At 45.6% G+C, this 22,475-nt stretch overlaps 1 protein-coding gene across 1 annotated transcript in view; it reads right to left on the bottom strand.

The window, feature by feature from the left end:
• The window catches only part of Tulp3 (TUB like protein 3), a 31,384-nt gene that overhangs the window by 5,321 nt on the left and 3,588 nt on the right, over positions 1-22,475 (bottom strand). The window contains exons 2-7 of the mRNA XM_027428375.2: positions 6,632-6,683; positions 4,609-4,768; positions 3,979-4,155; positions 1,581-1,705; positions 1,192-1,389; positions 319-431 (exon numbers count right to left, since the gene is read on the bottom strand). Coding sequence (XP_027284176.1) covers positions 319-431; positions 1,192-1,389; positions 1,581-1,705; positions 3,979-4,155; positions 4,609-4,768; positions 6,632-6,683 — 825 coding nt within the window. The remainder of the gene's footprint in view (positions 1-318; positions 432-1,191; positions 1,390-1,580; positions 1,706-3,978; positions 4,156-4,608; positions 4,769-6,631; positions 6,684-22,475) is intronic.

Below are 22,475 nucleotides of genomic sequence, written 5' to 3'. Positions count from 1 at the left end.
GACTCACAGAGATCCTCCTGTTTCTGCCTCCCAAGTGCTGGGATTAAGACATTGGTCACCAATGCCCAACTAACTATTTTCTTTTTTAAGATTAACACATTTATATACTTGAATAATTTAAAAACAAACAAGCAAACAAAAAACAATAAAAAAAGGCTTGGGATGTAGTTCAGTGGTAAAGCAATTGCTAACATGTGTGAGACCTTAGGTTCAATCCCCAGTAGCAGAGAACAAGAGACCTGGGCAGGGGTGGGGGATAACACAGCAATTATTCTGAAATCACAGGAAGATTAGGCTGGCGATCTGAGGCGCCATCACCTGAGTTTGCCGATGTAACTTTCCCCTTCACGAGACAAATCTGTCGGGTCTGTGGAAACCAGGTAGTTGGAAGTTTTGCTCTTTTTTCGCTTCCTACCAGCAAGAAGAAATATCTGAGAAAAGAAAAATGTCAAACACAAGTCCAGTGAGACCACAAATGTCTACCAGTACCTAACATCTGCAAAGAAGTCAATCTTAAACCAGGAGTGGTGGCGCACGCCTTTAATCCCAGCACTCGGGAGGCAGAGGCGGATCTCTGAGTTCAAGGCCAGCCTGGGCTACACACAGAGAAACCCTGTCTAAAACAAACCAACCCACAAAAAACACAAAATAAATAAACAAATGAAATCTAGCACTTGGAAGGCTGAGGCAGGAGGGTCTGAAGTTCAGCAGGTCACACTCAGTCCAAGTTTGAGGCTATCCTGGGCTACATGAGAGCAGGAGGGAGAGGAAAACACTCGCACTCTTACGCTCTTGCTGTGCTGGGTCAGCTCAGTGGTGGGGTGGCTCAGTGACTGGGCTGAGCGCCATCCTAGCACAGGGAAACACTTCTCCACTTGCCTACATTATGGACAGGAGTTTTTCTAGAGGGTGGGCAGGGGTGAGGAACTGGAGATCCTGCGCCTGACCAGGACTGATGTGACGGCCCTAAGAACAGAACTTCTGGGTTCATAACCCACTTTGAGCTGACATGGTCTAACCAGTGGGACTCCCCGGGCATAGCCAATTCCCACAACAGCCTTGTACTCTCAGGAGCCTCTCAGGGTTGAGGGCGTGGCTTGGTGGAGGAGTGCCTGCCTAGGCTGCGCCATGTCTCTTCTCCAGCACCAAAGGAAAAGGAAGGCGGCCGCCGAGGATGGACCGCATCCACACCTTGCGATTCTCCTCCTTCTCCAGGTGCATGTAGTAGGTGGGGAAGAGGCCTCGGTCCATGCCTTTCTTATCCCGGGTCACTCGACACTTCACTGTGACACCCCGAGGGGCAGGACTGTATGCGAAGTCCTCTAAATTCTCCACTTCTCCAAGCTGGGCATCACCTGGCTGGCCTGTGACACCGGAAGCTCCTGTCTCCTGGAAATGGAATTTTACGTGAGCAACCCAGAATTGGGCGAAAACTTCATCCCTTGCAAAAGACACTTAGTAGACAAAATCCCTCCACCATCCTCAGTCCTCTCCCAGAGGGCAATTCGGTGAGTCAAACCAATCAAGAGCCCCAGGTGCCGTGTTTGGGGATAATTACATTAGCTGAAAGGACAGCATACCGAGGCTGCTTTCTGGCTAGCTGCAGAACTCTCTCTCTCTGAATGAGCTGACGGGGAGCTGAGATTGTCTCCTTCCTCGTCCTCATTGTCGGTCTCCTCATCATAGTTCACACTACCCAAGATGCCTGGCAGAAAAGGAAACACTGTCAGCAATTGCCAACTGTGGTCTGAAAAGATCATATTGGAAACAGAGCTTTAACATTTTTCTTGCTTAAAACATTCCCAACTGGGACTAGCGAGAAGGCTCGGTGGAAAAAGGAGCTTGCTGCCAAGGTTGACAATCTGAGTTTAACTCCTGGGATCCACATGGTGGAAAGAAAGAACTAACTCCCTAAAGTTGCCTGACTGTCATATGTATGATGTGGCATGTATACACACACACACACACACACACACACACACACACACACACACACACACACAAAAAAAAAAATGTAACAAGAAATCACTAATTGGAACCAGATATGGTAGTTCGTGTCTATAATCCCACTACTCAGGAGACAGAGGCAGAAGGATCAGAAAGTCAAGGCTATCCTTGGCTACATATCAAGCTTGAAGCCAGCCTGGGCTACCCTGTTTCAACACCACCACCACCTCCAATTATGCTTTAGCCAAACTCCAAAGCCCTGCTATGGCCTCCCTTCTCTTCGTCCTCCGTCTTTTAATTTATTTGTTTTTGAGAGAAGGGTCTCGCTATTGGAGTCCTGGCTGTCCTGGAACTCACTATGCAGACCAGGCTGGCCTCGAACTCACGGCGATCCTCCTGCCTCTGCCTCCCTAGTGCTGGGAGTAAAGGTGGACACCACCATGTCCCTACCTCTTCACGCCCAGAAATAGCCCCTCTAAGCCCTCCAGGCTCACCCTACCTACCCTCTCATATCCTGCTCCATGCCCCCCTACTGCCACCACAATGGGCCCGGGCCTATGCTGTCAGGCCCGCACACTTCCTTTGGGTTCTTCCTCTGGGCAGCTTGCCAAACCACCCAGTCTGGGTTAGGTGTTGTCCAAGAACTCTGACACCTTCTCACTTCTAGCACCAAGCTATATTCACTTATTTTTGAGACCAGATCTCATGTAGTCCAGGATAGCCCTGAACTTGGCATATAGCCAAGAAGCTCCTTAAAAGAGCGCCCCACCTCCATCCTCCGAGTGGTGGGATTACAAGCATGTGCCACTCCCCATACAGTTTCCTCAGTGCTGGGGATCAAACCCAGGGCTTCATGCATGCTAGGCAAGCCCTCCACCAACTGAGCTGCATTCCCAAGGCCACAAAGCCTCAGTCACAAATCAGGATAAACACTCTCTGGAAACATCTGTGAGAATCATGCTCAATACTATTAGGCACTCAGAATCTATTTTCTTTTTTAAACTTTTAAAAATTACATTTTGTTTATTCTGTGGGTATTGTTCTTCTCCTTCCACCACATGGGTTCTGAGAGGGGCAGGGAGTGCCTCTGCCTACTGAGCCACCTCCTTGGCCTCAGAACCTTTCTTGTTTATTAGTGCTTTCATTTTTAAAAGACTTATTCATTTATTATGTACACAGTGTTGTGCTTGCATGTATGCCTGCAGGCCAGATCTCATTACAGATGGCTGTGAGCCGCCATGTGGTTGCTGGGAATTGAACTCAGGACCTCCGGAAGAGCAGCCAGTGCTCTTAACCTCTGAGCCATCTCTCCAGCCCTGAACCTTTTTTTCTTTAAAATTAAAATGTATTTATTTAGTTAACAGGTGTGTGTGGGGAGCGATATGTAGGAGTCAACTTTCTCCTTCTATCTTATGGGGTTTTGGGGATTGAACTCTGGCCGCCAGGCTTGGTAGCAGGTGTCTTTAACCAATAAGCCAGCTCGCTGACTCTCAGAAGCTCTTTCTACATGGATGAACATATGAACCTGCTTTGGTGTCCAACTACTCTACCATACTGTAGCAGACAATCCTGAGCCACCTCTCCCAGGTGGGAGCTGGCAATGCAAGCACCTGGCATAGTTATTCCTTAGTGGCCTTCACTTTTCTCACTGGAAGGGAAGTTATATAGCGGAGCATGGTGGTAAATATCTATGGTCTCAGCATTCAAGAGGCTGAGACAGGAGGATCTCAAGTTGGAAGCCAGCCTGGATCACACAGCAATACCTTGTCTAAAAGGCAAAAAAAAAACCAAAAAACAAAACAAAAAAAAACAAAAACCCAAGGGAGGCAAAGCCTTATATAACGACTATTCTGTATTTCATTGTCTTATTTTCTCAGACAACGGCATAAATGACTACTGTTGCCAAGCAATCCCACTTAGATGTCAAAGACGCTGAAACCCCAAGCCACACTAAACAAGCCTGGGCCATTTAGATTATAAGCCACCGGGAGGAAAGAGTACACTCTGCCGTAAGCCCAGTATCCTCCTCACCATGTTTTTGGAGAATCTCCTGAAGGTCTGGCTTGGAGGCAGTCTCCACAGGGCTTTCCCCATCTGGACTTCCTTCTGTGCCCTCTTCTGGAGCAGGGGAGCCCACTGAGAGAACATGCGGCTTGCTTTCCAAATCCTGAGCCTCTGGCTTAAGGAAAGCAGCTGGACCATCGATGCCTAGGAGCCCAAAGAGAGAGTGAATGTCAATCAGAGCTGAGCCGGGTGGTTTGGGGGATGTGGTCAGAATCAAGGGCTACCCAGCCATCTCAGTTCTCATTCCTGAACATTACAGGCACGTTCGCCCAGGACGGGGACCAACTCTAGTAGCAGGCTTGGTTACTCAAGCTGTACTTCTGAACCTAGGAGTAAGACCAAGAGGCTGGGAGTCTGGCTCAGGACAGAGACCTCCATTCATTTTGAGACTTCATTCATTCATTTCACTATGCATCAAAATCAATAGTTCTAGGATGGACATGAACTTGAAGGCATCTCCCACGATCCCCCCAAAGACCCAGAATGTGATTATAAAGATTATGGAGGAACTTAGGAAGGGTGCCAGTACTATCTTTGGGTACCATATCAGCATTCCCCTGCCTTATCTTGGGTCTGTGGCATTGTCTAAATACACACCATGTAGGATGACATCACTGCGAGGCACCTGAGGGTCCACCAAAGGCGTGTGCTCCTCGCCACCTCTTGGCTTTAACCGTCTCAGCCTGGCTTCTGGGTTTGGTTGTACCATAAGTGGCTCAAGGCGCTTCTTTCTCTGCTTCTTCTCCAGCAGTGCCCTCTAGAGAGAAGATTCAGTATTACAGCATGGTACCTACCCTCTTGGAATAGCTCAGACTGCTTTTCTTTTCTTTTCTAAAACCAATCCTAAAATTCCTTTTTGTTTCACAAGAAATGCAAACACTCCAGCAGAGTGTGGTGGCACACATCCTTAATCCCAGCACTTGGGAGGCAGACGTAGGCAGATCTTTTGAGTTCGAGGCCGGCCTGGTCTACAGAGTGAAGAAACAGAAACACTCAGGCAGGTAAAAGCAGGGTAAAGAGCCAGGGGCCGGGGCAACTAAAAACAAACGAATAAATAGTCTCTCTCTCTCTCTCTCTCTCTCTCTCTCTCTCTCTCTCTCTCTCTCTCTCTCTCTCTCTCTCTCTCTCCCTCCATGACTCTCAGAACCCAACAAAGTTTAGATGCAGTAGCTAAGGTGTCTGTAATCCTAGGTGTTCATATGGGGAGATGGGAGGCAGAGACAGGCGAATCCACAGAAATCCTGAGCCAGCTAACCTTGACGGCTAGATGGCTTATGCCACTCAGAAACCCTGTCTCAAACATGGTGGGCAGGTGAGGACTGAGACCTGAAGGTTGTCCTCTGACTTCTTCACACAGGAACCAGCAAGCATACATACATATAAACAAACTTGGTAGGGAATGCCACAGCAGCTCAAAATATGTACAAATACTATGTGTTAATCAAAAACAAATGTATCTCTTAAAACCCATCTTTGGGGGGCTGGAGGGGTAGCTCAGTAGTTAAGAGCACTAACTGCTCTTCCAGAAGACCTGGGTTCAATTCCTAGCACCTACATGGCAACTTAGAACTGCCTATAACTTCAGTTCTAGGGGACCTGACACCCTCACACAGACATACATGCAGGCAAAACAATGAACATTAAAAAACAAAACAAAACAACTATTAAAAAAAAAAATCTGGCTGGGTGTTGGTGGCACACGCCTTTAATCCCAGCACTCAGGAGGCAGAAGCAGTTCTGCAGATTGGGGGCAGCCAAGGCCTGCTATGCCCCCCCCCAACCACCCACCAAAAAACCAAAAAAAAATTCTTTACTTTCCTCCCTTGTCATGTGACATCTCTTCTGTATCCAGCTATTTCCCTGTTGCTTCTCTGCCTTATGTGATGTAACTCAGGGGGCTGTGGGGGCTAGTTTTATGTCAATTTGATACAAGCTGGAGTCATTTCGGAAGAGGGAACCCCAATTGGAAAACTGCCTCCGTAAGATGTGCCTTTAGGCTAGTCTGGAGTGCACTTTCTTCATGATGTCCTTGTTCAAGCAGAACAAGGTCGTGGTATTTATCCCAGCAATGGAAACTTAACTACGATGGGCGTCACCACACACCAAACAGATGGAGCTGCTAGAGCTTATGCTTTAGCCTCTAAACTGTGAGCTAAATACATTTTCTTGTTAAAAATTATGTACTCAGCCTCAGGTATTTTGTTATGGCAAAAGAAACAGGCCAATACATGGCTTATTCATTTATTTATTTACTTATTTATTTACTTACTTTCGTGTTTTGAGGTAGGGTCTCCCTTCATAGCTCAGAATTGCCTTGGACTTGCAGTGTCCAGACTCTCTAGAGCTGGGATTACCACTTAGTGCTGCCATGCCCAGCTACAACATTCTTCGAGTTCTTCTAGAAGGTGATTATTAACAAGGCCAGTGTATTGCTATCATCTTCAAATCACCCTGCTCTTGCCACAGCCCAGAGCTTTGGCTCGGCAACTAAGTTCACGCACTGTTTAATGAGTAGCCATGAGCGACCCTGCCCTTCTAGTCTTTCTGTGAGACCCTGTCATGACTTCAGAGCCAAGGCTGTCAGCTCCCATCAGGGGGTCCTCCAGGAACCCCTGCTCACCTGGTTGTCCAGCTTCAGCTGTCGAAGCCTCAGTGTCTCATCTTCAAACGCACTGTATCAAAAACAAAAAGAGAGAAAGCGCATAAAGACAGAATCGTTCTAAAAGCCTGTCCACCTCATTTTTTTCATACATGCATTCCAGTGGGCTAACTGGAACCAATGAACCCTGCCTTAGAGGACGTGCCTGTTTCCAGGTATTGCCTACACTCAAGCAAGATCCACTCAGTACCACACAGAGTCTAGAGGCCCAGAGGAAACTAGAGTACACAAAGGCTAAGAAAAAGATGCTAACACAAACCCACACACGGGAGACTTCTTTTTCTTCCCCTGTCTGCCTTCGTTCTTTCCTCCCTCCCTCCCACTCTGTTTTGTGCTGAGGATGGTACCCAGGGTCTGGAGCCCACTAAGCCTGTGCACTGAGCCACACCCAGCCCTTTCTTTTTCTTAAAGATTTATTTGCTATATACAGTGTTCTGCCTGCATGTGTCCCTGCAGGCCAGAAGAGGGCACTGGATCTCATTACAGATGGTTGTGAGCCATCACGTGCTTGCTGGGAATTGAACTCAGGACCTCTAGGAAGAGCATCCAGTGCTCTTAACTGTCTCTTAACCTCTGAGCCGTCTCTCCAGCCCCCCTCCCCCTCCCAAGCCTTTCTTTTTGTTTTAAACTGTGCATCAAGTACTCATCCTGTTCCAAAACAGCCAGGCCTAAGTGTGTGTGTGTGTGTGTGTGTGTGTGTGTGTGTGTGTGTGTGTGTGTGTGTGTGTGTGTGTGTGTGTGTGTGTGTGTGTGTGTGTGTGTGTGTCTTGTTTTGTTGATTCCTTAAAGCGACCTCATGCATCAGGACCAATTTCTCATACTGAAGGTAAAGAAGCAGCAGCTTGGAGAGCCGTGCCAAAGTTTAACAGCTAGAGTCCAAACTGTCCTAAAAATCAGTTTATTTTACTTTTTTTCTCTGGAGCTACTTTGCTGACAACAAAACAGGGACTGGGTGTCCCAGCTCCTAACCTAAGAGCTGCCATCCGGCCATGCAAGGGCAGCTCACACCTGCAACCCCAGTACTGGGGCTTGGGGGTGGAGCTAGGACTTTGAGGACAGTCTGGGGCTTCATGGTGTCTCAAAATCAACAAGCATTAGTACATTAGCTACAAGCATTAGTAACATTGTTCTGCAGAGAGAAATACTAAGGAGTCCACACACTGACACCCCTGGGGGCCAGAAGAGGGTATTACATCCCTGGAGCTGGAGTTACAGGTTGTGAGCTGCCTGGGTGTTGGCAGGCCTGAACTCAGGTCCTTTGGAAAAGCAGCAAGTGCTCTTACCACTAAACTATCTCTCCAGGCTCCCTTTCAATCACCCACCCACCTACCCATCCTCCCTCCTCCCTCCCTCCCTCCCTCCCTCCCCCTCCCTCCCTCCCTCCTCCCTCCCTCCCTTCCTCTATGGGTAGTAATAGGGATTGAATCCTGGGCCTTGGTTAAGACTAAGCAAGGAATCTACCACTGAGCCACACTCCCAGCTCTGAGACAGACTTCTTGTTAGGACAAAAAAAAAAAAAAAAAAAAAAAGGCCAGTCTGGAAAGTGGTAACTCATGCCTCTAATCCCAGCATTCAGGTGGCAGAGGCGGGGTGGATCTCTGTGAGTTCAAGGCCAACCTGGTCTACAAAGCTACACAGAGAAACCCTGTCTCAAAAAACAAAAAAGCAAACAAAAAAGAGTAATGAGAGCTGGTGCCCTCTTCTGGCCTGTAGGTACACATTCAGGCAGAACACTGTATATATAATAAGTAAATTAAATCTAAAAAAAAAAAAAAAAAAAGACAAGCCAGGCAGTGGTGGCATACATCTTTGGTCCCAGCACTGGGAGGAAGAGGCAGGCGGATCTCTGTGAGTTTGAGAACAGCCTGGTCTCCAGAGCGAGTGCCAGGACAGCCTCCAAAGCCACAGAGAAACCCTGTCTTGAAAAACCAAAAACAAAACAAAAAAGCTGGCTATGGGTATAGCTTGGTGTTAGAAGGCTTCAGACATAAGGCCATAGGTTCAAACCACATCACTGCAGAACAAACTGAACTAAGGAACAAACAAGAGAACCACAGAGCACTTATAATACTGGCCCCTCCTCCCAGCTGCAGCCCATTTCTGGTTTCCCCTATGGAGTCCCTACATTTCTCTTGAGATGTTTCTATTTCCATCCTCTCATTTCTTAAATCCTAGTTGCATTAACAGTGTGAACAGTTAGTGTAGATTGTCAAAGATGGCGTCTAAAATGACTGAGACAAATGAACCCATCATGAACACTATGTGAGAAAGGGTTAATTAACAGGGAGAAAAGACTCCAAGACTACAATTTAGTATTTCCCAACAGCTGCTGCAAACCTGTGTTTGCTCAAGCTCTCACTCAGTCCTCAACTCTAAACCAAAATTGTGATGCCTTCTGGCACAGACAAAGACCATCTTCTCTCCTCACCACACCTCCCCAGTGCGGAAACCTAAACAATGCTACACCCTGAATACAACTGAAGCCTCAAGCATTCCCTTCAGGGCCTCAGGATGCTGGGCGTGTCTTCAAGGCTGCATCCAGACACCACTCAATTCCGTCTGCAAGCCTGGGCAAGCTGAGCAGATACAAATAACAGGGTACTGAACAGAGCAGTAAACAGATGCTACAGGCCTGTAACACGTACACCTCATAGCCGCAGCTCTAAATCAAACCACAGGCTGAGGAAGGGCTCAGGGGCAGAGAGCTCACCTAACCTGTACAAGGCCCTGAAAAAATAAAAAGTAAACTGAAATTCTCATTTAGCAGAAACTGAAATGTGCACTTAGTGGCAGAGCCCTCTCCAGGGGCCCCCACCCCCAGCTTCCAGGGTCTACCGTGTGGATACAACAGTTTGTTTTCTCTCTTTTTCTATTCCAACCTCCTGGAGCCCTTATGACTCAATTCCCCAAAGTCCCACTCCCTAAAACCGTAACTTTGCTGACTGGATTAACTGTGGCGGGAGGGTATGGGGCGAACACGTTCACATCACAGGACTTCACGGAAGAGGATCAGGGTAATGGCAAAGGAGCGAAAGCTGAGAGCCTAACTATGATGAGGACCACCAAGCCGGGCACCGAGCTTCCCAGGACTCTTCCGGTTTGAGGCCAGCCTATACTACGCGACAAAATCTGTCTAAACAACCAGGCCAAACACCCAATTAAGAGCTCAAGTAATGAGATGTTGAGGAACTGTGTTCTTGATTTGTCTTTTTTAATGTTGTGTGCTTTTGATTTTTTGTTGTTTTTGAGACAGGGTTTCTCTGTGTAGCCCTGGCTGTCCTGACCACCACCCAGATTAAATGTTTGGTTTTTTTGTTTTGTTTTGGTTTTTCTAGACAGGGTTTCTCTGTGTAACTTTGGAGCCTGTCTAGGCTGGCCTTGAACTCACAGAGATCCTCTGCTTGCCTCTGCCTCCTGAGTGCTGGTATTAAAGGAGTGTGCTGCTCCCCCTGCCGACGCCACCACCACCACGCAGCATTTTATTTATTTTTTTAATTATTTATCTGGGTTTTTTGTTTTTTTTTTATGTGCATTGGGGCTTAACCATGGGTGTCGGGTTCCCTGGAACTGGAAATTGAACCCAGGTCCTCTGGAAGAGCAGTCAGTGCTCTTAACCACCGAGCCATCTCTCCAGCTCCCTAATTTCTTTCTTTCTTTTTATTTTTTTTTATTTTTATTTTTTTATTTTTCCTAATTTCTTTCTTTCTTTTAAGTAATAATTATAGACAGTTTATTAGGAAAGACAAAGATACTCCCAAGAATGTGTGTGGGTTAGTGAGCTAGGAAAAGGCATAGATGCAAAAGTCAATTTTTATCCCCAAATAAAATAGTAAGAGTCACAAAACAAGACATTTTGATAAATGTTTATTTCATAACTATGGGCTGAGTAACTGATAAGTTCCTCAGCCCTTGATCTGTCTGCTTCTGCTTCCCGGTGCCAGGATTAAAGGGGCATGCCACCTCGACCAGCTTGCCTAGCATACAGCAACCAGTTACACCCACGGTATTTCTAGGGAGCTGAGACAAGGTGAACTCTGAAGATATCTGCCCAAGATCAAACTCACTGGAGGACCTCTCTCCCTTCTACTGCTGCTGTGGAGCGCTCTCCGATAGACACTTGCGTAACTGTTTTAAACACTCAATAACCTTGAACAAGCTCCACCTCTAGGCCACACGCTCAACATTCCCTGCATGTTCTCTGGAGCTCACTGCAACTGAACAACCATGATGATTGCTCCATCAGAGAAGGATGCTGAGCGATGCAGCCAGGGATGTAGCTGCTCAGCAAGCCCCTGAGGTCCTGGGGAGAGCAAAGCCACTCTACAGGAAGGGATCAGGATAAGGCTTCCAAAGTGATGGCAGTGGGAGGGCCTGGAGTGAACAGTTCCAAGAATCAGTGAACTGGTTCCTGAACATCACAAACACTGCTTGTCGGTCTCACACATTAAATTAACAGTAAGGAGACAATCGAGAAGGAATGGCTTATCCGGGGTACTAAATGACGATGAGGGAAAGTGACAGTGACAAAGCTTATGAGAAATAAATCACTTGGTGTGCAACTGGTAAGATTATCTATCTATTCTGTGATGAATGGCATCCAGACGCAGGAGGACCTTTATGAGTTAGAGACCAGCTTAATTCTAGGATAGCCAGGATATATAGAGATTCTCAGAACAAAACAAAAAACAAAAGGAAAGGAAATGGGGAAATGGAGGAAGGGAGGAAGGGAGGAAGGAAAAAAGAAAGAAAAGAGAAGGCAAAGCAGTACGTGAATGCGTTTGGTGGCACAAGCCTCCACCCAGCACACTAAGGAGCATTCTGTATCGTGTAAGGCCGGCCTCAGCTAGACTGCTGGCCTATCTAGGGGACTTGATTACTCTATACCATGTCTCCATGACCATCAATCAACACACCTGGAAGACACCCGACCCGAGATGCGACTCCCTTGCCTGTGATTTTGATATTGGATCTCAGGGATCCAGTTTAGTCCGGGCTCTCTGAGGACAGAGACACTCTAAGTGAGGCTATGTGGTTCTGCAACCATTAAGCAGCAAATGCAGGGTATGAGAGCCAGGCATTCTGGTCCTGCTCTGTGCCCGCAACTACTACACTGAAATATGTATCAAAGGCGATTGTCACTTTACACTTCAGTAGTAATCAAGAACACTAAACTAAGCTACCTTTGAATAACTGATACCCACACAGACCAGCCAGCCGTATACCTCTACTCTAGGGTGAGATGGGCAATGAGCGGAAGTCTGAAGAAAATGAACACTTTAGGAATGGAGACAGAGTTCTTTCGTGTGTGTGTGTGTGTGTGTGTGTGTGTGTGTGTGTGTGTGTGTGTGTGTGCGCGTGTGTGTGTGCACAGTTGCTCCCTCTCCCCAGTCAGACAGAAACTGGCAGGCATCTCCTAAGACCACACTACCTGAATCTCTTAGCTAGCAGACTTCCAAGTGCCTGGTTTCTTATTTCCCCAAGTGAGCTCACACCTTGTGCTGACAGACTGGACAGACATATCAAAGAACTATAATACTCAGACACATTCTCTTCTCCCCCTTTCCTGCTGCCTGCTGGAGAATGAGAGACAGCCTACTGGCAGGCTGCTCTGAAATCTCCAAGGAGGGACCCCAACTCTGCTGCCTGGGCCTGAATCTCCTCAGAGCCCCGCCATACTATTGTCTTTCTGTCCACCCGTGGCATTAACAAACTGATAATATACTTCTTACCCCCAACAGTCCATCTCAGTGGCGCTCTCAAATTCTACACCTTCTATTCTTTCCAGACACGACTCTTTAAATTTTCTTAACAAAATTCCTTTAGAAGGAATTGTTCTGAAAACTTCCATATGCTTTTCAAAGTAATGTACCAGTGCTGTGTGTATTCCCAACAACTGATTCAGACTCTGTTATGTGGTGACTTCCTGTTCCCCAATTCCCATTGCCAAGGAATTCTGGCACGTATCATGCGAGATACTTACTACCTGGCATGTGTGAAAAAGAGCAATTTCTTAAACAACACACAGCTAGTTTCATGACTCTATGTTTATGACCAACATCTGTACACTTGACTGTGGGTGAACTGGCCAGACACGTAGATGAGGGAGTTAGAAAGAGTAATTCTGGTGTTGCACAAACAAAGCAAAAATAACCCAGCAATTTTCTTTTTGTAAAAAGCATGTGTGTGCCAGCAAGTGCTGGCAAGCACACCTGGCCAAGATGGCCTCTGTCTTTTATCCCTGGTGCAAGTAGAGACTACCTCTCTTCTCCCTTGGTGGGAGCCTGACTTGATAATCTGATAACTGGTTAACTGGTGTGAAAGGGAAGCAAGAAGTTGAGGGAATAGGGCCCTTGTTAGGCTCTACCTCTGATAGAAAAAAAAAAAAAATGTTTCTCACAAGGCCATGTGTAGTGGCCAAGCTTGTGATCCTAGCACTCTGGAAGTAGAGGCAAGATCAGGGGTTCAAGGTCATTTTGGTTATCCTGGGATAATTGAGACATTGTCTTCCCAAAACAAAATAAAAACCCCAACCAACTAAGCAAATAGTAGGAAAAAGGGGGATCAAAGGGGGATCTAGATGAATCCGAGAGGCCAGGAAAGACATAGGAAGAGGAGGCAGAAACAGTGGGAAACAGGGGAACCAAGTCATTCACAGCACAGGGACAGGGGACAGATTCCGTTCGGCCCAGACACAACCCTGGTCTTTGTTTCTTAGGGCTTCTTGCTTTTCTATAATTCTTTCAATTATCGATGACATTCTGAATTTCACACCTTGCTAAGGAAGTTGAACAACAAAGTCTAACAGAAAAGGCCTTTCAAGTCTGCAATATACAGACACGGGATCCCGCAGCTGAGCTAACGATGCCTACAAAGAAAGAGTCGGGAACTGAATCCGGCAGGGCCTCCGGTAAGGATCTTCGGGAGTTGGCATAGAGACACAAACACAAACAACCCACAGCAGGCCAGTATAAATAACCATGCCTGCTTCCTGCAGCCTCCACACTGAGACTAAACAACACATGTTTCCTTGTGAATTGTTTTCTTACTGAAGGAAAAAAAAAAAACAGCAACTAAACTGATGGATAAAATACATAGAAAAGACAAAAGCAATGCATTTAAACATGTGGTCTGCCATCTTAACCACAGTAGAACCAGTCTCCTTCAACAGCCATGCTGTCCCTCAAAAGTGCAGGGAGATCAGGCTTTCCCCTCCCAGGGTCCTTGCTAGGATCCTAAACACACAGCACAATACTGATGATATTTTTTGAATTTTACTGTATTTTGTCTGTATATATATTTGGGCATGCAGGCCATGATGTACATGTTTTGGTCAGACATAGTTTCCAAGGCCACTCCCTCCTAACCGTTACCTGCAGCCCCAGTTCCAGGAGCTTCAATGCCCCTTCCGATCTCTCAGGACATCAGGCATGAATGTGATGCCTGTATGTAGGTGAAACACTCATAACATAAAAATGGAGAAACCTTAAAAAATATATTTCGGTCTAGGAAGCTTGGAAGTAGCAATGTGAGTGTCTCAGTCACGAGCTTACCTACTGCGCCCTCACTAACCGATACATGCTCCCTCTATACATTCTAGAAGTCTCTCATAGGTGTGTTTACAAATTGAACACAGTACTGCATACCTGTGATAGCAGTAGTTGGAAGGCTGAGGCAGGAGGATTTGAAAGAGTTCAAAGGTAGCCCAAGACTACATAGCAAGACCTTGTTGTAAAATAATAATAATAATAATAATAATAATAATAATAATGATGATGATGATGACAATAATTGCTGTTTAACATGAAAAAATATCAGCAATGTTGCTGTATAAGCAACTCATGCCATTAATGCCATGAATTCCAGGACATACTCAAGAAGGGTTCTGAGGGGTTGGCGCAGTGACTCGGTTAAGAGCCCTTGCCACTTTTACAGAGGACCCAGGTTCAGTTCCCAATAACCATGATGGCTCACAACCGCCTGTAATGCCAGTTCCAGATGACCCGACACCCTCTTGTAACCTCTGCAGATACCAGGCACTCACATGGTACACAGACATACATTCGTGCAAAACATTACACACATAAAAATAATTTCTTCTCTCTCTACTCTCTCCTTCTCTGCTCTTCTCTTCTCCCACCTACGCGCCATCTCTCTCTCTGTGGCGGCCAGCCATGGTGGTCAGTCATTAACCCTGTTTCTCTTCTTTCTTAGTCTCTCTTCTACTCTGCCGGGCCTATAATAAACTGGTTAACAGGTCTTAAAAAAAAAGAAAAAATCTTAAAGGAGTCTGAGCAGTGCTCTGCTGGGAGGGTAGGTGTGGCTGCTGCCAGCACAGCACTGGGTGCCTTTGCCTTCCCAGTCCACATAAGTATCTGTTATGCTGTGTTTATGCTACAGCTGTGGTGTCAGGAGAAACACTCCGCACTTCTCTGGGGGAATTCTTGTTTTCACTACGACAGATCAACTTCCAAAACAAAGATCCGCCAAGCCCTTCGATGACCCACGAGGCAATCAGAAGATTGAGACACTTGGAACATTCAAAAGAAAAGCAGATTTTAAACGGAACTCAAACAGTAGAACTTGCTAACCATGCTCAGCCTTGTAAATGGTGCATGCTTTACAGAACACAGGCCATCTAAATTAATGTTTAAGTCATGCGTTTCTTAAAGGAAAGAAAGAAGGGGGGAGAGACAGGGAGAGGGAGAGGGACAGGGAAGAAGGAATATAGAAGTTTACCATGAATTTTTGAAATCTTGACTAATTACAAAACAAATAAAAAACAACAACAATAAAAAACTTCAAGAGAGGGGGATGATGTATGCTTTTTTGCAGGGTTTTTTCAAGACAGAGTTTCTCAGTAGCTATAGAGCCAGTCCTGGAACTTGCTCTGTAGATCAAACTGACCTCAAACTCACAGAAATCTGCCAGCCTCTGCCTCCCATGGACTGGGATTAAAGACAAGCCCCACCTCGCCCAGCTTTTTTTTTTTGGCAGGGTTTTACTTTATGATAAAAAGTACATTATAAAAGCAAACTTTGGTTTGAAGTCTGCAGCAAACCGTGTACACTTCTGTTAGCTGTGACGAACTACAGTCTATCAGGACAGTGACTGGGAGATGCGGTCAAGCTGCCTGCTTCCAGGACACCAGCTTCCTCTCTGTTCTATGGTTCCCTCCTTTATTTTCTTCTGCCAGTTAAAAGGGTGAGTGTTGTCTTCCAGCCATGCTGCAGCATCTACCGTGTGAGAAACTTGCGTTGCCCTGGCCAGTCAGCATGGGATTAGGAGCTCATTATCATGGCGAGGGTGGTTTTTAAACTTGTTATTAAATCTAAACTTGGGGAACTGCTAAATAACTCAGGGTCGTTGATGAAATAACCCTGAGAGCTGAATATTGATGAACCTTAGGACCTCCCATGCGCTACTTCTTTCCATTACACCTAAAATTAATTTTTATACAAAATTATGTATTTGCTAGCCAGAACTCTTGAACTCAGCAACTATCAAAGTGTACTTTTTTTTTTAGTGTGTGTGTGTGTGGGGGGGATTCGAGACAGGGTTGCTCTGTGGCTTTGGAGGCTGTCCTGGTCTCAAATTCACAGAGATCCACCTGCTTCTGCCTCCTGAGTGCTGGAATTAAAGGAGTGCGCCACCACCGCCCTGCAATCAAAGTGTGTTTTTTTTTTTCCCTTTTCTTTTGAGAGTCATATAGCTCAGGCTAGCTTTGAACTTACTATGCAGCCATGGCTGGCCTCTAACTGCTGATTCTCCTGCCTCTACTCCCAAGGATAGGGCTATAGGCAAGCACTACCACATCCATCAAAGTTTCTTTTATTAAATACTCATGGTAGTTTTGTGGCAATCCTTAGTCACATCCTGAGGTAAACAATCACTATGCTTAGTTTTATCTACAAAGTATTAGCTACAATACCTTGGTTATTACAGTAGTCAGTCTATTCACCACCCCCACCACCACCCCAGGGTTTTTCTGTGTTGTTGCCCTAGCTGTCCTAGAACTGGCCCTGGCTTTAACCACGTTTTGAGAAATGAGATAGTATCATCTTATGTTGCCCAGGCTGATCTGGGCTTTTACAAATGTTCTTCCTAGAAAACAACCCCCACACTTGGGAGGCTGAGGCAGGAGGACCGTCCTAGATTTGAGACCAGCTTTAGTCTACTTTAGCAGCCCCAAACGCTGGAATTACAAATGAAATGAAATAAAACTCATCTTGTCCAAAGTCTAAATTTAGTCAACCTTGAAAAGTCATATTTTTATACTATACACATTGAGACACCGAGAATAATTCTGACTAGAACAAAATATTGTTCCTGGGAAAAGACACATCAAGAACAAATTTTAGAATTTCAGGAAAAACTCCTTTAAAATCGTCTTCCCTCAACCAGGGGGAAAATGCCAATATTCTAGACCCAGCTGTCTTCCCCTCAAGAGGCTGCTGCAATCTGGAGAGAACTTAATAGAAGCCAGGGATTAAAAATCCATCTCCTAAGAGACCCAGGTGGTGGTGGCACACGTCTTTAATCCCAGCACTCCAGGAGGCAGAGGCAGATGGCTGCCTCTGAGTTCAAGGCCAGCCTGGTCTACAAGAGTGAGATCCTGGAAAGCCAAGACTGCACAGAGAAACCGTCTCCAAAACCAAAAAATAAAATGTGGAAAGGCCCATCTGGTAGATGTGTAATTAGAAAGCTGAAACTGCTTGGGAACGAGGCAGTGAGAAGGGGGAACTGGCAACGGACTGAAGCATTCACACAGCAGCTCCAGGAATACAGCATGAATTTATGCAGAGGGAGTCCCTCTTGGTCTGGCTCGTGTCCCATACACATAGCAGAAGAAAAACCAACCCTTCAGTTGAATGACCGGAACAAAGAAGTACCTTAGCTTTTTTTTTTTTTTTTGAAGGATACTTTTTTTTTGTTTTGTTTTGTTTTCCCCCTTTTTAAATATGGTACCTTGAACTCCTGATCATCCTGTTTCTACCTCTGGAATGCTGGGGTTACAGGTGTGCACCATTCTACCCACCCCCTTAGAACAGTTACTAACAATGCATGACTTCATCCAGAAGTTAAAGAATGGCACCGTTCCCTAGGGATCTACAAATGGCCGGTACACAGAACCGAAACTTGGTCTTCCTTTCATGTTCCTCTCCTCCTGGGTTACACTTTCTCTCTTGGGCAGGTTATTTATTTTCCTTGTCTTTCTGGGGTGAAGATGAAAGGACAGTCTTTTCCCTGGTAATAGCAAGTGCACATTTCTGGGCCTGGGTAGAGCTGTGGGAGCAGAGCTGGTACTCAGCATGCCCGAGGCCCTGAGGCTCACCAAATACTTCTCTATGGATAAAACGGAGATCGTACATTGCTAAAATAAAATGTTTGGTTTCTTAAACAGCTTGCTCTAAAAGTAACTAAAGTGCAATCAGTATCCGCTGTTACCATTTAGTGCACAAAGGAAAAGACATTCAGGTCATCTGCAGAAGCTGGGCATGGTGGTTCATGCCACATCCCAGCACTCAGGAGCTGATGGCAGGACTGCCACTGAGTTTGAGGCCAGCCTGGGCTACAGTGTGATACCATCTCAAAACCAAAAAAAACTCAAACATCTGCATTATATGCTTTGATAATGCATGATAAAGAGAGACTAGAAGCCCACAGAAGTCAAAAGCCTGCATTTTGTTTTTAAATGTTTTTTCTCTAGCTTTTATTTTATTATTATTATTTTATTTTATTTTTTGGCTTTCTGAGACAGGGTTTCTCTGTATTGTTTTGGAGCCTGTCCTGGAACTCGCTCTGTAGACCAGGCTGGCCTTGAACTCACAGAGATCCGCTTGCCTCTGCCTCCAGAGTGCTGGGATTAAAGGTCTGCTCCACCAACACCCGGCTATCTTTTATTCTTTTATAATTTCATACATGTATTAAATGAATGTATCTTAATCATATCCACCCCTTAAATCCTATCTACCCCCTCCCAGACTCTTTAAAACAGTGTGTGTGTGTGTGTGTGTGTGTGTGTGTGTGTGTGTGTGTGTGTGTGTGTACCCACCCAGAGAGACCAGAGAGAGCATCAGCATCAGATTGCCCTGGAGATGAAATTGCAATAGAGTTGTGAGCCACCTAATCTCTTGGAGGTCCTCTGGAAGAGCAGCAAGTGTTCTTAACCATTGAGACAGCTCTCCAGCCCACTTAAACATTATAACCCAGGGTAGGTAAGGGTTTACTTATTTTGTTTTATTGCACTTACTTAAGAGTGCACGGGGCAGGGGGTTCACGTGCCACAGCACACATGTGGAGGTCAGAGGACAAATTACAGGGTTAGGGTTATTTCTTGGGTCCAGAGGATCAAATTCAAGTCAGCAGACTTGGCAGAGAATACCTTTAGCTACTGGGTCATTTCATCAACTGCCGAACTATAGTTTTGACTCCATCATTTGTTCATGTAATATCTGGTGTAGCATAGCCTTTCTTTTTCTTTCTTTCTTTCTGTTGTTGGTTATTTTTATTTAGGTTTCATTATAGGTGGTCTCACTATGTTACCCAGCCTAGGTTTAAACCCCTGGGCTGCAGTGGTCTTCTCACCCCAGCCTCCTGAACGGCTGACCCTGATGGGAACAAACATCACCAGGCCCAGCTTTCTAAGTTCCTATGCATGAAATGAAGATAATGACATCTGCCCCACCCATATCCTTCAAAGTGATGAAGCTGCTATTAAGTCCAAGCACATGTAAGGGTAAATACTACTGTTGACCACTTTATCTTGAATCTCCCCTCCTTCAAAATATGGTCTAAGGCCTAGTGTGGTGGTGAAAGCCTGTGGTGCCAGTACTCCAGAGGCTGAGGTGGAAGGATCTTGAGTTCAAGACCAGCCTAGGCTAAATGGTGAGACCTGATCTAAAACAAAACAAAAATATAGCTTAAGGCTGAGAATGTAGAACAATTGGCAGAAAGCCTGCCAAGCACGAATAAAGCCCTGGTTCAATACCGAGCACTCTCTAACCCAAAGCCAGGGGTGGGGTACAGGCCAGCACCCCACCACTCAGCAGGTGGAAAGAGGAGGATGACAAGTTCAAAAGAGCTTAAGAATTTCACTCAATCAAAATGTCTCTCCCTACTTTTGCCTCCCAGTTTTCTGGACATAGTGAATTAGCATGAGAAACTTCCATTCTGTTCCAACAGGAAAACAACCCATCCTCTATCAGACCAGTTTTATTCTAACTTTATTGAAATCTACTGAAGTTTCCCCCTGCAAGGCTAATTAATAAATAGCAATTTAATTTTTCAGAAGCCTGTTTGAAATTTTTCTATACATTTTCAATGAAAAAAATCTTAAGCCAGGCGTTGGTGGCGCACACCTTTAATCTCAGCACTCAGGAGGCAGAGGCAAGTGGATCTCTGTGAGTCTGAGACCAATGTAGTTTACAAGAGCTAGTTCCAGGACTGGTTCCAAAACTACACAGAGAAACCCTGTCTCAAAAAACAAAAAAGGGAAGAGAACCCACATGGCAGCTCACAACTGTCTATAATTCCAGTTCTAGGTGATCTGGTATCTTTATACAGACACACATGCAAGAAAAGCACTAATCCATATGAAATAAATAAATCTTAAAAAAAAAAAAAGATATATCTTGAGGATGTGGAGGTTAACGAATACAATCCCAAATACAATGGGGAGGTTGAGACAGATGGCTTAAAAGTTCAAGATCACGGCTAGGTCAGCGCAATAGCTCAGTGGTTGGTTAAAGCAGTCCTTGGGACCTATGTGGTGGAAGGAGAGAACAGATTCCCACGGGTTCTTCTCCAGACTCAAATGCCACCACAACACATGTTTTTTGTTTTTTTTTTTTGGGGGGGGGGCTAAAGGCCAGCCTGATCTATACAGTGACACTTGAGACTCCCTCCCTCCCTCCCTCCCTCCCTCTCTCTCTCTCTCTCTCTCTCCTCTCTCTCTCTCTCTCACACACACACACACACACACACACAACACACACACATACACACTCTTCATGTTAAAAGCAGGTTTCAGAGTTTAGGTTTATCCTGAAATCATCATGTGCAAGGCTTTTAGGTTCAATCACCAGTACAAAAAAAAAAAAAAAAAAAAAAAAAAAAAAAAAAAAAGCAACATTTAGGGCTGGAGAGTACCATGTATGGTTCTTGAAGAGGACCAGAGTTCAGTCCCAGTACCTACATCAAACTGTAACTTCAGTACCAGGGGGATCTGATTCCTCTGGCCTCCTAAAGCACCTGCACAGACATGCACATACATATAATTAGAAATTTTAAAAAAATCCTTAAAAGAAATAAAGAAAAGCAAGGTTGCTTAACAAGGCAGTCAAGATTATGTGGAAGAGAAAATCAGTCCTGGTGAACCCGCTTCCAGGGGATTTTGGCTTGTCAGAGGCTCCAGCTCTCCTGTGGAGCTGGTCTCCAGCAGGGGAACTACAGAAATTATCTCTAACCATCAATAAGTGGCACTGGCCGGCAGGCAGGTACAGGTTCAGATCCTCCATTCAAACATCCTCTCTGCTCTGGTGGGAGCAAACACTAACTTGTTCTTTCAATGGGCACCAAGGCTAGGAAAATGGTAGTGTTTCCACAGGAAAGTTTAAGGAGCCAGAGGTGAACTGTCCTGCTCAGAGCAAAGAACTCTGGTGAAAGGATTTGTTACAGGACAATTTCCTGTCTAGGCTGGACATGACCTTCGCCATAAAAAAACGAAACAAAAAACCCTACATGTTAGACACTACTGACTCAGCAAGGCATAGTTTCCAGGCAATAAAACAAAACCAAACATAAAAAACAAAACAAAAAAACCCCACATGCATGTTAGACACTATTGTCAAGACTAGGCAAGACATAGTTTCAGCCAAGATTTTCTTTCCTTTCTTTTTCCTTCCCATTTTATTTTATGTGTATGAATGTTTTGCTTGCCTGTGTGTCTGCATGTGCTCCAAGTGTCTGAGGAGGCCAGCAGGAGGCTTTGGATCCCTAAGAAGAACTGTAGTTAGGTATGGATGGTTTTGAGCCACCATGTGGGTGCTGGGAACTGAACCCAGGCATTCTGTAAGAATGATAAGTGCTCTTAACGAATGAGTCATCTCTCTAGTTGGGGGTGAGGAGGTTCCTTTTAAGTTAGGATCCCATGTAGCTCAAGATGGCCTTGAATCTGCTATGTAGCCAAACTTGAACTCCTGATCTTCCCTCCCCCCCCTCTCTCTCTCTGTGTGTGTGTGTGTGTGTGTGTGTGTGTGTGTGTGTGTGTGTGTGTGTGTGTGTGTGTGTAACAATGCATACAAGTTTGAGTCAGGATTTCATACTGAACCTAGAGATAGGCTGACAGCCAACAGCCTTAGTGATCCCACAGCACTGGGGTTACAGGCCACACCAAGCTTTCATATTCTATTTCTAAAGAGAAATCACACTTGGTGGGGTGAGTTAAGATAGGGTCATCCTACTGGCCCAGCTCCTTGCTGCAGGCTACACTGGTTGAGCTAGCCAGGGCAGTGCTAGAGCGCTTGCTGGGTAATTATGATGAGGGAAAGCTGGTGGGCTGACCAACCCAGCTACCACCCAGGCACAGAACCAGGGCTATGAGTTGGCTCACCCCAACATCCATCTCACCTGTGAACTGTTGGAGCAGGGGAAGACAATGAACAGATCCAAAACAGCAGAATCTCCATGACACAGGACAACAATAGGATATCCAAGAGAAGCCCCAGTGAGAGCCCAATATTGGTGGTGTAGCAGAAGCCAGGGGCCTCAAACCAGACCCAATGACTTCTGGCATTGAACACTTGCA

This window comes from Cricetulus griseus, chromosome 8 (genome assembly GCF_003668045.3).
Source record: "Cricetulus griseus strain 17A/GY chromosome 8, alternate assembly CriGri-PICRH-1.0, whole genome shotgun sequence".
NCBI lineage: Eukaryota > Metazoa > Chordata > Mammalia > Rodentia > Cricetidae > Cricetulus > Cricetulus griseus.
The sequence above is the reverse complement of the archived record's forward strand: the minus strand, read 5'-3'. Positions and strand labels throughout refer to the sequence as shown.